Source organism: Bradysia coprophila, unplaced genomic scaffold (assembly GCF_014529535.1).
Source record: "Bradysia coprophila strain Holo2 unplaced genomic scaffold, BU_Bcop_v1 contig_127, whole genome shotgun sequence".
NCBI classification, from domain to species: domain Eukaryota; kingdom Metazoa; phylum Arthropoda; class Insecta; order Diptera; family Sciaridae; genus Bradysia; species Bradysia coprophila.
The window spans coordinates 13,318-27,826 of record NW_023503400.1 but is presented as its reverse complement, the minus strand read 5'-3'; the positions used below and the strand labels follow the sequence as shown (position 1 = coordinate 27,826).

The following is a 14,509-nucleotide window of genomic DNA, read 5'->3' as shown; positions in this document are numbered from 1 at the left end:
GTGAAAATGTTGTGTTGTTTCTATTCCATTGGCGGCATAAACGAATATTTTATTTTTTGCCTTGATAAATAAAGTGGTCGGTCAGATGATTGACTTATCTATAATCTACCTAAATAGTTCCACGGGTTTCTATTACGCCACCACCATAATAGATTCAATATCAATAAAAGCGAACAGGAAGTAGAGAGGCATCGAGTATAAATTGATAAACCGTTGTTTCCATTACGAATTATATTATGGAAATTTCCGTAGAGTTGTGACAGTGAGCTGCGGAAAATATTCTTCGTTAATCTATTCAATGACAGGGAAGTGTAACATTTTAACATTTTACCGTATAGTCAGCATATGACACAAAGTATCGTAACAATATTTCACTCTATTTGAACTAAATGCACCGTGGGGCACGCCAGCTACATAGAGAAATAATAAATTTAAAGATTTCGAGAAAACACTTAAATGTTTGGAAGAACGGAAGAATATTTCACTGCATAGAAGCAATCTTTCATTCTTGATGGAATGTGTTGCAAAATTTGTTAGGAATGGTCACGCCATTTCAAATTATATACAAACGCACACGGTACATTGCATTTTACATTGAACTTTGACTGTAATGTCTTCAATGGTTATCCAAAGAATAATCAAGAAATTTTATTGTATAAATGAAGAAAAGAATGATCGTCGAGAAAAACTCATTTCCCTGACCTTTACAAATATTAATTGCCTTTCTTCGTTAAGGACGATAAAAAAAGCTCGACTACTAAAACTGAACATCCAATATTTGCATAATAAGTTTAACCATTTGACCATTACCATTTCATCAACATAGAATGAAATATCTGCCAAGAACTTATGCTAACATTTACATTGTAACAAAAACGGCGCATGTAAGTCATTTATTTTCCAATAAAACTATTCTTAGCATTTCACCCACCAGACTGCAAACGTAAGAGCTTAACCAAGCGTCACATATGAAAACAAATTGTTGGAAACATCAAAACATTACATTGAAATGTGTGCTTCAAAAGCTAAAAAGAAAACATATATATCGTTGGTGCGAATATAAAAATATAACTTAAATATGTAAAAGAAGAAGAGCCTAGCGCAACCAACATAAACTATAAAATACACACAAGACGTTTACATAAATACCATAGATCAGAACAAACAAAATGGTTAATTGCTTAAACAAGTGGTTTTTAATATTCGTTTAATTTTTTCAACTTTTGTTTAATGCATTGAACTTGATCTTTAATAATTTAGTTAACACACAAAATGAATGTTAACAGTTCGCACATGTTATTCGAATAGGAAGATAGTCGGATATTTATTTATATTAAATGAAGCATCCATCCATCAATTAGAGGTTTTAGAAGAGAATTTTGTTTTTATTTTTTGGTTGTGGGTTTCAATTCGCTTTCACGCAATCATTGTTCCGTCTGTTCAATACGACGTTACATTAACTTACTACAATTAGACAATGTGACTAATTAGTTGTACAAATTGGAAGTAACAAATATATTTAACGATTATGGTTTAATTGACCACATGAATTGAAGCTAATAATTCATTATTGGAGCACTTGAGACTATAAAATCCCTGTGAAGTTGAATTGAGTCAATGAAAAACAATGAAAATAAAATTTGCTGACCATTACGTTTAAAATGTAGGTAGAAATTTCCCATATATCATCTCCAGAAAATCAATTTTTGATTGGGATGTTGTTCAGAATGGATTTATTTATAATGCAACATTACCTCTTGCCATAAAGGGTTCTTTTATAGACAGAACTAACCCACGACCATCGACTACATGGAAAAAGTTTATAATTCGATCGGAAAAAGTTGTTTGAAATTGGAAGTAATTCTCCGAGACATGTGACTGGAATTGTGACATGTGATCAATTTTTTATTGCCTAATGCATGTGTAATTTTAAAAGTTTAGGTCTTGTTGAAATTGTGTATAACATACAATACATATAGCATTCGTTTAAATTGTTTTTATGGATAGGTTGGATACGATACCCGTTATACAATGCATTATTGATGTATTATGCCACGATTCAACATGAAACCTGTATAGTTCTTTGAAGCGTAGAAATAGTGTACAGAACATAGCTAACGCCGACCCGTACGAAACACCTATTCGTATCAAAAGCCTTTAATGTGAAACTCTTCATTTCTCTTACTTCATTTTCTTCTCTGCTGAAAAACTATTCTTCCTTTTAAATCACTTACATTATCCACTCTTTGCCTTGTTATCATATACAACTAAATTGCCGGAGGCAATATAGACAGCCCCGTACGAAGTCAAATTTCATAAATTCCTATTTAAACAGCTATATACCGCTATATTTACCTATATTTCACTGTAAATAATTATTTCACAGAGGAATATGCTATTATATAGCTCTATATGCCTATATATAGCTCAATATAGCTGTATATAGGTATATATAGATGTCCGTATATGGAATCCCTGAAACCCCACACACATGACAAATTATTTCCATGTTAACAGAAACTCTCTAAGTATCATTTTTCCCAAGATATTTCTATTTTACTAAAATCCAATATGGCCGCCGGCAGCCATTTTGTTAGGAGACCGGAAATAGTACAGACGCTTTACATTCGTTAATACCTTTCAAACAAAAAAAAATTCATAAAATTCGGTCAAAATTTACTCGAGATATTGTCAAAATACACCACGTTCACTGTACTTCCGAGTAGCCAGATAAGAGCTCACTCCAAGAGACCTAGCTCACGCTCCGGAGAACATAATTTCAAAAACTGATTGGATTCCTGATTGGTACGGTCAATACCTATCTAATAAAGCTAAAACGAACGAAATATGTTCAAATGTGGCCGACGCCGACCTACAAGCAAAAACTGCTTTCCGCCCTGTGCCTGTTCCACACCAAGGGGTCACGAGTCGGTCATCCGATTTCCATAAACTTTTTTTTGTCGATCGGTATTGTAAATACCTTTTATTTGACGTATCACTTACAAGTTTAACGTTTAAATGTCCGGAGATATCTTCGAAAAACCGTAAAGCACTTATTGGGCCACAGCTCGGGAGGGGTCGATCCAAAATCACTCATCTTCGAACTTAGCCTGTCTTTTGACATTACCAAACGGGAAAAAAAAGAATTTTCAAAATCGGATGCGTTTTACTCAAGTTATCGTGCAGACAGACAGACGGACATACAGACAGACGGACAGACGGACATTTTTTTTTCGCGGATTTGGCATCTCTAGACAACCACAATAGGTTTCCCCTTACTCAGGGAGTCCAATTCGACGTGTTACAAACGTATGCGTAAACCTATAAGACCCCAGTACTTCGTACGGGTCTAAACATCCCAATTCATATATTAACAAGTAGGAAATGCTAGAGTGTGAGATTGAAATACAAAGATTTGCTTCAGTAAATAGTCTACATCTTCATTGTTCCAACAAATCAAAATGATTGACAAAAAATATTAGTTTTGCCAAAATTGCTGTTCTAGTAATGTCAACTTATAGTATACACATCATACACGTCGACCTACACATGAATACGATAAACCTATCAACAGTTCGCTGTTCATGTCTACATGAAAATTATATTTTCCATTCAGCACAAAGTCTATTTATAAACATTTGATTGAAAATTGCCGGCGCGGTGTACGATAGTATCGTAGTGGCTGAGGCATAACAACTTGTTACTTGTATTGCTTTAGTGTATTTTAAGTGTAATGCATTAATCAACGAACATTAAAATTGATTTATGGACTAAAAACTAAAGGTTTATGGACTAAAAATTGTATTTTGTAAATTGCCATTTTCTTAGTCACAAAAGATTAACTTTTGGTTCCACGAAACTCTGTTGAGTCATTTTTGAATTGCTGTTTTGTTGTTAGCAGAGCTTGTAATAATAAGTCGTATTTTCGAATGACGAACAATAATTCTTTATCAAACGTCATGTATCACAACGATCGAGTTATCAACTATATAATAAAAATTGCCGCTTTTGAAAGTGTTTTTAATGTTTTCCCCGGTTTTTCCCGCTCAGATTTGTTCGCATACCATTCACTGTATTTTAAACTTCTGGTGAAGAGATGCAAATTCAAAAAAAGTTGTGCAGGTAATGCTAAGACAACTAAGAAAACATACTAAGTCTGGAAACCTACAACACGACTATCGACTATCTTCAAACACACGATGACAGTTTGCCCACACTTTTGAGAAACGCCAACACTAATCAATGAGTTAAAAGTTTAAAATACGTCAGACAGAAGTGAACAATTAGAAACAGTCGCTTTTATGTTGCACTAAAAGAATTAAATAAATTTCAACCCAAACTTTATCACCTCAGAAAACATTGTTAGTAATGCATTATGGATTGCTTTACGGAAAATGTTATAACACTCTTATCAATGTCAACGCAATCATCAGGTTGCATGGCAGGTACATTTATTTCGAAAAGATTACTTCACTCACATTCCTTCCTTCAAATTAAATTGGTTCTGAAAAAATGTTCTCGGCTCATTATAATTTCACTAAAAGCTTCGTGTCAAATTTCTTGAAATCGAAAAATTATGCATACCACTGACTGATAATGACTTATGTTGTTGTTATGTTGAAATTATGACGTAATGTGGATGTTTATTACAACCTTATTCACTAATTGATAATTATGAATTGAATTGAATTGAATTTATTGACACCGCCAAAGACTGGCTGAATATTTTACATCAGTTTACAAAATACAAAAACCACGTTAACATTTAAAATCATCACAATCTAAACACCTCCAATATCCAACTTTTCGATCATTGCATTTTTAAAAGATATTCTGTTACCATACTTTGTCACTTCAGACTTATGTTCATTGATAAGTCTTATCAGACGAACAACAGGTTGCTGAGATAAATATACATTGTGAAGTCTAGGTTCAACCAAGAGTTGCACGGTAGATTTTCGAAGATTGTACGCATTCACTATGTTCCGAACAAACTTTGATGAAATCAAGTCATCGTCAATGTTACGCTTATATATGTCATACGCAAGCATTATGTCTGCCACAGTACGCCGCGTTTCCAAATTTTGCAATTTCAGTTGTCTACATCGATCTTCGTATGGTGCTAGTCTGTAAGTCGTTGCATTACTTCGGCTTTCCAACAAGTAAATCACGAATTGCTTCTGAATCGATTCAATGTCGTCTTTGTAAATTTGTGCCGCAGGGTTCCATATAGGCGATGCAAATTCAAGTCTCGATCGTACGTACGCCAAATAAAGTATTCGCTGCGTTTCTTTCGTGAAATTGCCATTGGAAAAATGCTTGATACAACCGATCGTTTGACGACATTTCATTGTCATTTGTTCAATATGACTACCCGGATGGAACCATCTGTTAACCAGTACGCCCAAATCGCTCGTTTCCTCAACTCTATTGATGACGTTATCGCCCATTTTATAATCGACCTGGATAAATGATGGTTCATGCCGGTACATACTAAAGATGTAACATTTTTCTTCGTTGAACAGAAGACGATTTGCTGCGTTCCAATTTACTACATTGTCAATATCTCCCTGCATTCTTCGAATATCATAGTGGTCGAAAATTATTGACGCCAATTTTATATCGTCAGCAAAGAGTAGAGTGTGCGCGAACTGCACTACATCAACAATGTCGTTAATGAACACAATGAACATAAGCGGTCCAATCGAACTTCCAGGCGGCACGCCAGATGGTGACTCGTACAATCTCGATACGAAGTTGCCAATTTGAACGTAATTCGTCCTACCGATCAGATATTGACATATCCACCTTGCGGTTTTTCTCCCGATTCCAAAACTAGCTAACTTGATAATCAGCAAGTATATTACCAATTTGTCGAACGCAGTCTTGTACTCAAGTGGTTCCTTGACCATTGTGTATCACACCTCAACCTGTTTTTACCATGGTTTTGATCATTTTCGGAAAGAAAAAAAACTGCTTTATCGATACCTGTTTGTTGTAGATACAAGATTTTTTTTTGATAACAATCAGTTGATGCAAAAATAAACTAAACATAAAATTGGTTCTGTTGACAAAATGAAAATAGGTTTTGGATATTTGTCGTTTTACTTTTATTCCGAGCTGCGTAATATTTTTTCTCTGCAGAGTGTGTTATACAAAATAGAACAATTCTCAAAATAAAATATAAAACGTGGCTGTTTCCCGACTAATTTCGATTTTTTTAAATTCCAAATTGTGTAGTTTTTCGTGGTCTTTCTTGCACCGAGAACTGTACTCCTTTGTAACTCTTTTTAGTAACGAAATGTATACGTATATACTTTAACTCTATGACTATCTCAAATTTTCGAGCCCTAATTATCACCTTGAATCAGAATGATTGAGGTCGAATAACTTTTCGGTGTCCTGAATAAAGAAGTGCTTAAATTCTTCAATTTTCTGTATTAAATTATTTGTTGACTTTGATAATTTCCGAAAACTTTGAATAGAAACAAAGTTCGTCTGAGTGTATTATACACAAATGTCATCCCGATGTTATGAGTATATAATATACCTTTAATATATGCCCCCACGGAAATCGTTTATTATTCAAGGGATGTTTTGGGTCCGATCGGGAAAGCTTATAACCCCCGTGAGGAGAGGTAAAAATTCATTACCTACATCTACAAGATAGTCGTCATTTTAATTCTTGTACATTGAAACAAAAACAGTTTTTGCAGCAGTCGTCACTTGAATTAAATACACAATAACGTGAGCAAATGCTTTTAATTTAACAACATCGTTTTAAAAAACACAGAGTTGAATGTGTCGGCCATATTTGTTTCATAAAGTAATTTCAATGGTGTTTTTGAAGTTTTTGAAAGAACACTTATGGCAACGTACTGTCAGTGTGTTGCTTATGGCCAAAAAATTGTAATTGTGTACAGCTCATTTTTCACTTATTGTATGTAACATTATTGCTTGTGTTATTGAGTATTCACTTCAGGGGTCAGCACTTACAACGCATTAAGCCAATGCATCCGTATGTTTTAAGCACCCGGTTTGAAAACTGTTATTTTGGTACATACTTGTGAGTTCACAAATTGATCCCATGTAATGAACTACCTCCGCAGCACCCAATATGTAACATATTATAATTGACAATAAATCTAATTATCCTCATGACCTAGAAAAATTTTCGTAAATTGAAGCGAACAGTTGTCTATAATTGACATAATATCTAAATTGTAAAGCATCTAAAATGTGCTGCCATTATTTTACCTACTGTCTTGCAATAAAGTCAAATAGTCTGTATTGATCATTAAAATACAATAAATCTGTGTGTTTACCGTATTCACAGCTAAAATAGCCAGCTTCAGTAACCACAACACCAATAAATTGCATACTGACTTCGTTCAATAATTTTAATAAGCCGCTCATAGCATTGTATCGATTGTACGACACGTCAAAGTGACTTATTGCATGTGCTGCTTTACCTTCTCTAACAAAATAAAAATTATCGTTAATAGTTGTCGCGCACTTCCAAGCAAACATTCATTGTCAGCGTATATTTTGCAGCTTTCCGTTGCTCAAGATGAAAAAATCAAACCGAAATATAGCGGAGTCGAAATTTAAAAAGAAAATTGTGAAGGATAAAAGTACGAGTTCGAACATTGCGAGCTATTTTCAGCCGGCTGAAAAAAACTCTGTCGTTGAAGAAAGCAACAAAGATGGCGTCGATCCAACGAACATTTACGTCGAAGCACTGAAGAAAAAGCTACGAGGTAAGTACACAATTTTACCATTTTGCGCTTTTTGTTTTGAAACAATTGTGTGATACCCCGATATATATTTACAAGATGCCGCTGTTCAATCGCAAAGTGGGATTTCTAAAGCGGTTGAATATGAGAGTACAGCTAAGGAAGAGAGTCAAAGTAAACAAGGGTCCTATTCCGCTGATGGTGAAAATAGTTGCGCTGTAGTACCGAAAAGTAAGCTACCAGGTAGGCAGCTGTTTGCCTATTTTTCAATAATGCGAGTTTTGGTTTTTGTTTTCGAATTATAGATGCTAGCGGTGTTGTTCAGTCATTGAAAACCGCGTTTAGAGGCCAGTTGGAGACGTCAGCCAGTGGTGGAGTGGTTTACTGTAAGAGTAGAGGGAAGGAAGACCAGGCATGCAAAGAAGGCGTTCGTGGCATCGATCACTCGGACGCAGTTTGTAGCGGTGCGAACTGTGCGTCAAAGCAGTCAGCCCAGTGTACTCGTCCCGAATGCGTCCAAGTGGCACTTGAATGTCGCGAGTGGGAACGCAAATACAAGGAGATAAAGGGAAAGTACCTCAACCTCACGATCAATTATTCAGAGGAGAACATCAAGTACAAAAATCTGATAAAAGTCGCAACGCGTTCCAATCGTTCGGACAACAACGAAGCGACCCTCGCTGGTGACAGCCTGATTACTTCAAATGAAGTCAAGGCCCTCGATCGCATTCCACTCGAAACTACTAAAGACTCCACATTCATCAAGGACTGTTTGCAGTATATTTACAAAAAAAATCTTTCCGTTTTGTGTCAGAAGTCGGTTAAAGGCACAAGTGAAAGGGTTGAATTTTCGGCGGATGGCGAAGAAGTGAAACGACACCCTGCAAAGGATCCAATAACCCCTGAAAAATATGACCGAGTGAAAGAATTGTTCATTGACCGCATATCACAGTGCGATATTGACCCAGTATCACACGGCGAGAGACTTAAAGAGGCCAACATCAACCGGCTAATGGCGTCAGGAATTAAAAATATTTCTAAGAAGCAATTGAAGGAGATGTAAGACGAGATGTTTTATGAAATATTGTCGTATTGTCAAGTAATGTAAGCTAGTCAAATAATCGTAATTTGAAATTTGACGAACGGTAAATGTATCCTGTGAAATGTAATTAAATAAAAGGAAGAATACAAAAATATTGTGTTTCGGTGTTCGACCTAAACGTAAAACGAGGAGAGTAAATACAGTCACAACTGACGGATGACGGTTGCCAGGTACGACCCGTAACCCTAGTGAATCCTTCATCTTGTTTTTACGTGATCCTATTAAGTCTCTCACCTTATTGCGTTTGAGATCCTAGCGGGTATATCTCTCTAGTGTGAGGGACCGTTATTTTAATACTTTTGTAAAATACTAGCGTATTACCCTACTACTACTGTTGAAAACCTTATGAGGGATTCTTTTGAAAAACAGCCTACCGAAATCGGGCGCGTTTTCTAGTGGAACTTTTTATAGGTACCTAGAAAGGACTTCGACCCTAGAAGCCAAAACCACTCTCAAAAAAATTCTTCGAAGCTTTTATGGCTGATGAAAGGTGATCGAAAGCCGAAAATTTGCCTAAATTTCTCCAGGTACACGAGCCGTCATGTGGGGCGTCATTAGAAAGGTAATCTCATGTACTATTGAGCGGAATAGAGACTCATTGGTTTTAAAATTAATCCACACTGAAATATGTGCAGTTGAAGCTTTCAACAGAAAACTTGCACTTTTCTTACCAATATCTAGTTAAACGAGCCGTACATGGTGGTGTGGGGTATCATTTAAAAGGTAATTTTATGTGCTTTTGGGCCAAATAGAGTCTTATGGGGTTTGGATGCATATGCATGAAATATGGGTACTTAACATTTCAACTTCTCATATTTCATCGTAGATGCTTTAAACCCCTATAAGACTCTATTTGGCCCAAAAGCACATAAAATTACCTTTCAAATGATACCCCACACCACCATGTACGGCTCGTGTATCTGGAGAAATATTGGCAAGAAAAGTGCAAGAAAACTTCAACTGCACATATTTCAGTGTGGATTAATTTAAAACCAATGAGTCTCTATTCGGCTTAATAGTACATGTGATTATCTTTCTAATGACACCCCACACGACTGTACGGCTCGTGTACCCGGAGAAATTTTGAATTAAGAAAAGTGCAAGTTTTCGGTTTTTGATCCGGGCTGTTTTTCAAAAGAATTCCTCTATGCGAAACGGTCAGTTTCTACAAATTTTTGGACCTCAGAAATATCGCAATCACGATAACTCATACGAAGTACCCTCAAATTTACTAGATTTATATGCTAAGAGTGATATCTTAGAAAGAGTGCAATCACGAAAGCCCGAACGAAGTACAAATGAAACCATAAGCGAAATCCGAAAAATACTTAGGGGCTGTTCACATATTACGTCACGCTGTAATGGGGGGAGGAAGGTACAGCCAAACGTGATGCTTCTGACAAATTTGGGTCAAAATTGACCTTTTTTGCGTGACAGGGGGAGGGAAGTGTCAAAAATTCCATAAAATAGCGTAACGTAATGTGTGAACAGCCCCTTATATTAGCGCCATGTAACGACATCAGTTCTAGTTTTCGAACAAAATTACAGCGCGCTACATTCGGTATAGCAATACCTCACAAATGAAACAGCTGTAACACGATAACCTATTGCTATATTATATAGCTATACAGTGCAGTGCAGTGTTGCAGCTTAGTTTTAATATTTAAGACTTCATTGGACAAATATTCAAATTAAATATACACTGCTCGTACGGGCAGTTACCTTACTATGCTAGTAATACAACAGACTAAAGGTAAATATCCATATCATTTCAAAATCACCGTGACGATACTCCTGACTTCGCTACAATGCTATGCTATTGGTCAATACAAAGTCTAGATTTTGTTTCGCCTTTGAAAATCTATGTTGTCAGAATGAATATTGATGTTTTAATATAAAAGACGGTAATAATTCCGAAGCATCATTTTAAACTCTACCACTTGCTAGTAGAGGTATGTGCGTTTATTTTGGTTCTCTTCCTTCGCTCTACTCTCATAGAGTAGGATGTCTATACATATAAATACACGGTAGCTTGTAGTTTCATATTAAGTGGAAAAAGTGGCATAGTATAGCTCGTGTAGCAATTTTTGTTTAAAAAAAAAACAGAGATTATACATACGAAGTCGTTATATTGTAAAATCACCGGTATCAAATCATGAGCCTTCAAATCGGTTTTAAATAAACGTCGCGATTTACGCTTTGATAGTTTAGACAAATATTATCTTGATCATATTCGAAAGAACGCAAGCTGAAATCAAAATTTATGAGTTCAAGCTATCCTTTGACCGATTCGAACAATATTTTAAAATTTTGTTGAGTTAGTTTCTAACAAAAAATGGACCAATTGAAATAAACTGGCTTTTTATGTTAAGTTCTGTTCATCGAATCTTATTTGAGATTTAAGTATGAATTCGTTGTGTATGTAATGTAGAACATTGTGTACCAAATTACGCATAATTCACTGGGTCACATATTGCAATGAAAGTGTACATATAAGGTGTATGACATCAGAACTTATAGCTAAAACGATAGTACATAACTGTACAGTCTTCTACATGTGCGAGTGTCCTTCGTTTGAGGCTTTCAGTATTTCTTTCAGCAACTTTAATGGAAGATTGTTAAGGGGTGAACTTAAATTTTAAAACTTAAAGATGCAGTGTTGCAGTGTAGTTTTAATATTAGGAATTTCATTGGACGAATCTTCAAATTGAATATACACTGCTCGTATAGGTCTTCAATAAGTTTGTTTTATTTTTCACTTCTATCACTAAGCTCAGTCCTTTCCTTAGTTATTTTTACAAAATCAAATTTCAGGACGAGTCACGAGTAATGTATATTCCGTGAACTTGAGAGTTAAGTTCCACTAAGTTTTGTAAGAAACTGAGCTGTATTTGATGGTTGCTAGATTTGCACCACAACTTTACAAAACTACTGCAAATTACACCTCGTAAGAGGTTTACGAATTGTATTGTACCAGCTCTACGATTTTATTAGGTTTACGAATGCGCAGATGTTCGAAAAGCGAAATGTAAAAGTTGATTGAATCCTTACCTTCTGAAACTCAAATTGACAAACCGAATATTTCTGACGAAAACAAATACGCTGGAATGAGTCAAAAGGCCGAGTTCAAATTAAATCCAGTTTATTGCACGAGAAATAAAAATTGATGCAATCACTCAATTTCGTATGGATTCGGGGGAGCAACATCATATTTACACAATCCAACTTGCATAAAAATTAATTTTTCTGATACAAGTTCAATCGCTTCCATGATTGAACTTTCTCGATGTGATAAATATTGTCGACGACCTCGTATTCTTCCATGAAAACGTACTTTCTTTCGACATTTTTTGAATAGAATTTCAGTGCACCAATCTGTCCTCCAGACAACCTTATGAAATAGTTAATCGACTTTTTGGGTCTCGTATACAAAAACTGGTAAAAATGCCATTTCTAAATTTACACCGTTTGTAAACATCCAATGAAAATCTCATCCAATGAATTGTTTGATAGGTTTGTAGTCTTACGATTGACGATACACAGGACAACCAAGCCATACTCAACAATGGTAAGACTTTTACCAATAAAAGTTGTCGCCTTTCAAAATAGCTTTTTTCAGGTGGGGGCTTGTTTTTAACGACTTCTTAAGAACGTCTTTTGTCGACATTTGGTGAAGCACATCTGTAGTTCCATTGACCATTTTCAGTAAACAACCGTTGTTTCGCTCGAACACAAATGCTGAATGTGCCCACAATGGTCCGTGTTGTTGCACACTCTGGGAGATATGCTTCAATAGGTGAATCACCATCACCATGTTCTCGATTGGGAACACAACCAAGAAGACACACTGGCGAATAGTAAAGTAACTGCGATCTGTACTCACTCGCCTTGAAATTCTTTCTTTGGTCCAAAGATCGGGGTCTGCGAACGATGCTTGACGTTGGTTTTATTTCTATCAACTTTCCATTCGAATTTCTCTATTCTTTGGAGAGATGTAGAACGGACGGATGTCGAAGTACAACTGAACGAAATTAATCGCTTCGCCGGGCCGAGACAAACAAGAGACACCTGGAAATGTAAAAAATTGAATGATGAGAAAGTGAATTAAAGTTTAAGCATAGCAAGGACCAGTACGTACTGACAGACGAAATTTTTTTTGCTGATTTGACAAATGTAGGCAAAAATAAAGGTTTCCTTTTACTGAGAGCCTCCGACTCGACGTGTTACAAATGGAAGAGTTAACGCATAAGACCCTCCTACTTTGTACGGACCAAAAGTATGTCTGATCCGAAGATTGAAATACCGTCATGCGACATGGAGATAAAATTTTCTTCCAGGCAGTTAGATCAAAATTTGGCAAATTTGGACTTGATTTTCCACTTTATAATTTCCTTGAAAACTTTTTCAGCAACTTGAAAGATCGTTAGATTAGGATTCCCCTAATGCTTACCTTTTATACCGCCGATTGATTTCCCGTGAGTAGATGAATGCACAGCTAACGTTCTCGATCTCGTCTTTTAGCTTATACTCGTCATCTCCTTCCAAATAACGCACAAACTTAACCAAACCAGAATTTTCCTTTCCAGCGGATCTGCCATTTTTCATCTGTTTTTTTAATTTCTCAGTCACAATCTGTTGGCCGGGATTCTCGCAGTATGTACACCCGTCGTAGCCCCCGAATGGTTTCGTTTGCTGAAGAATACTCTTCGCAGGTAAATCGACGATTGCAGCTGTGATGATTGGCTTAAAAATGAGGTACTTGTCCTCGATTGTGACTTGGATCTAATTTTCCTTCAAATGTGCTAATTCTTCGACCAACGGCAGTAAATTTTTTTGACAATTCGGTTTGACGTTGTTGTAGTAAAGGCCAGAGATAATTATGTTATCCGGAAGGAACCGTATGATTGGTGGTAGGTAGTTTTGCAAAAGTTGAATTGGCCACACGGATAAAGCATTGGAATTGAACCGATTTGCACCATCCACATTTAGACTCAACGACAAGATATTCACAAATGATTTGCGGTACTGTTCAAGTATGTTCCTCAAAATTGCGCCATCGTGTACATCTGATGCCGTGTTGCCGAAAGTATTGAATTTAGAGATGTACGACCAGTTGGCTTTAAAACTCTTCTTGATTTGCTCCTCAATCGGAAAGCTCACAAAAAAGTTCTTTTCTGTCGTCTTAAGAACGTCACATTATTTGACTTCTCGTGGTCCACTTGTGTAGCAATGTCACAATCATCACAATCAACGAAATAAAATATTTCCACCAACTCTCGATTCTCACGAAACAATTTTATCACAATTTTCCCGTTTTTCATTGCACAAATCCGTAATGTCCTCGAGTTCAGTAAACTTCCAATTGTGTTTCAAATATTTCTGTATTACTTTGTCCATAAACGGGTCCGTAGCAAGTTCATCATTCTTTATTTGGTTTTTAGCAGGGAAACCATTATTGTCTACGAATTTCTTTCTTTAGTACATTGAAGATTGAAATTCTAAGAAAGTTGAAAATGTTACCTGTAGTGCTGTCTAACGATATTTCCAAAGACGAATTTATTTTGGCCATTTTTAGTTGTTTTGCTCTACGCGTGATATTTTACGAATGTCAAAGTTAAATGCTCGCGGCTCGATAACGCGTTTCGGAAAACATAACTGTCAAAATCAAATT

General features: G+C 36.0%; 2 protein-coding genes across 6 annotated transcripts in view; one reads left to right on the top strand and one right to left on the bottom strand.

Annotated features, from left to right (window-relative positions):
* The window catches only part of LOC119073072 (transmembrane and coiled-coil domains protein 2-like), a 34,051-nt gene that overhangs the window by 9,340 nt on the left and 10,202 nt on the right, over positions 1-14,509 (bottom strand). The gene's annotated exons all lie outside the window — the stretch shown is intronic.
* On the top strand, positions 7,060-8,982 carry LOC119073076. Its single transcript, XM_037178388.1, has 3 exons — positions 7,060-7,760; positions 7,836-7,979; positions 8,042-8,982. Exons 1-3 carry the CDS (start codon positions 7,571-7,573, stop codon positions 8,797-8,799), a joined length of 1,092 nt encoding a protein of 363 aa, XP_037034283.1. The 5' UTR covers positions 7,060-7,570; the 3' UTR covers positions 8,800-8,982.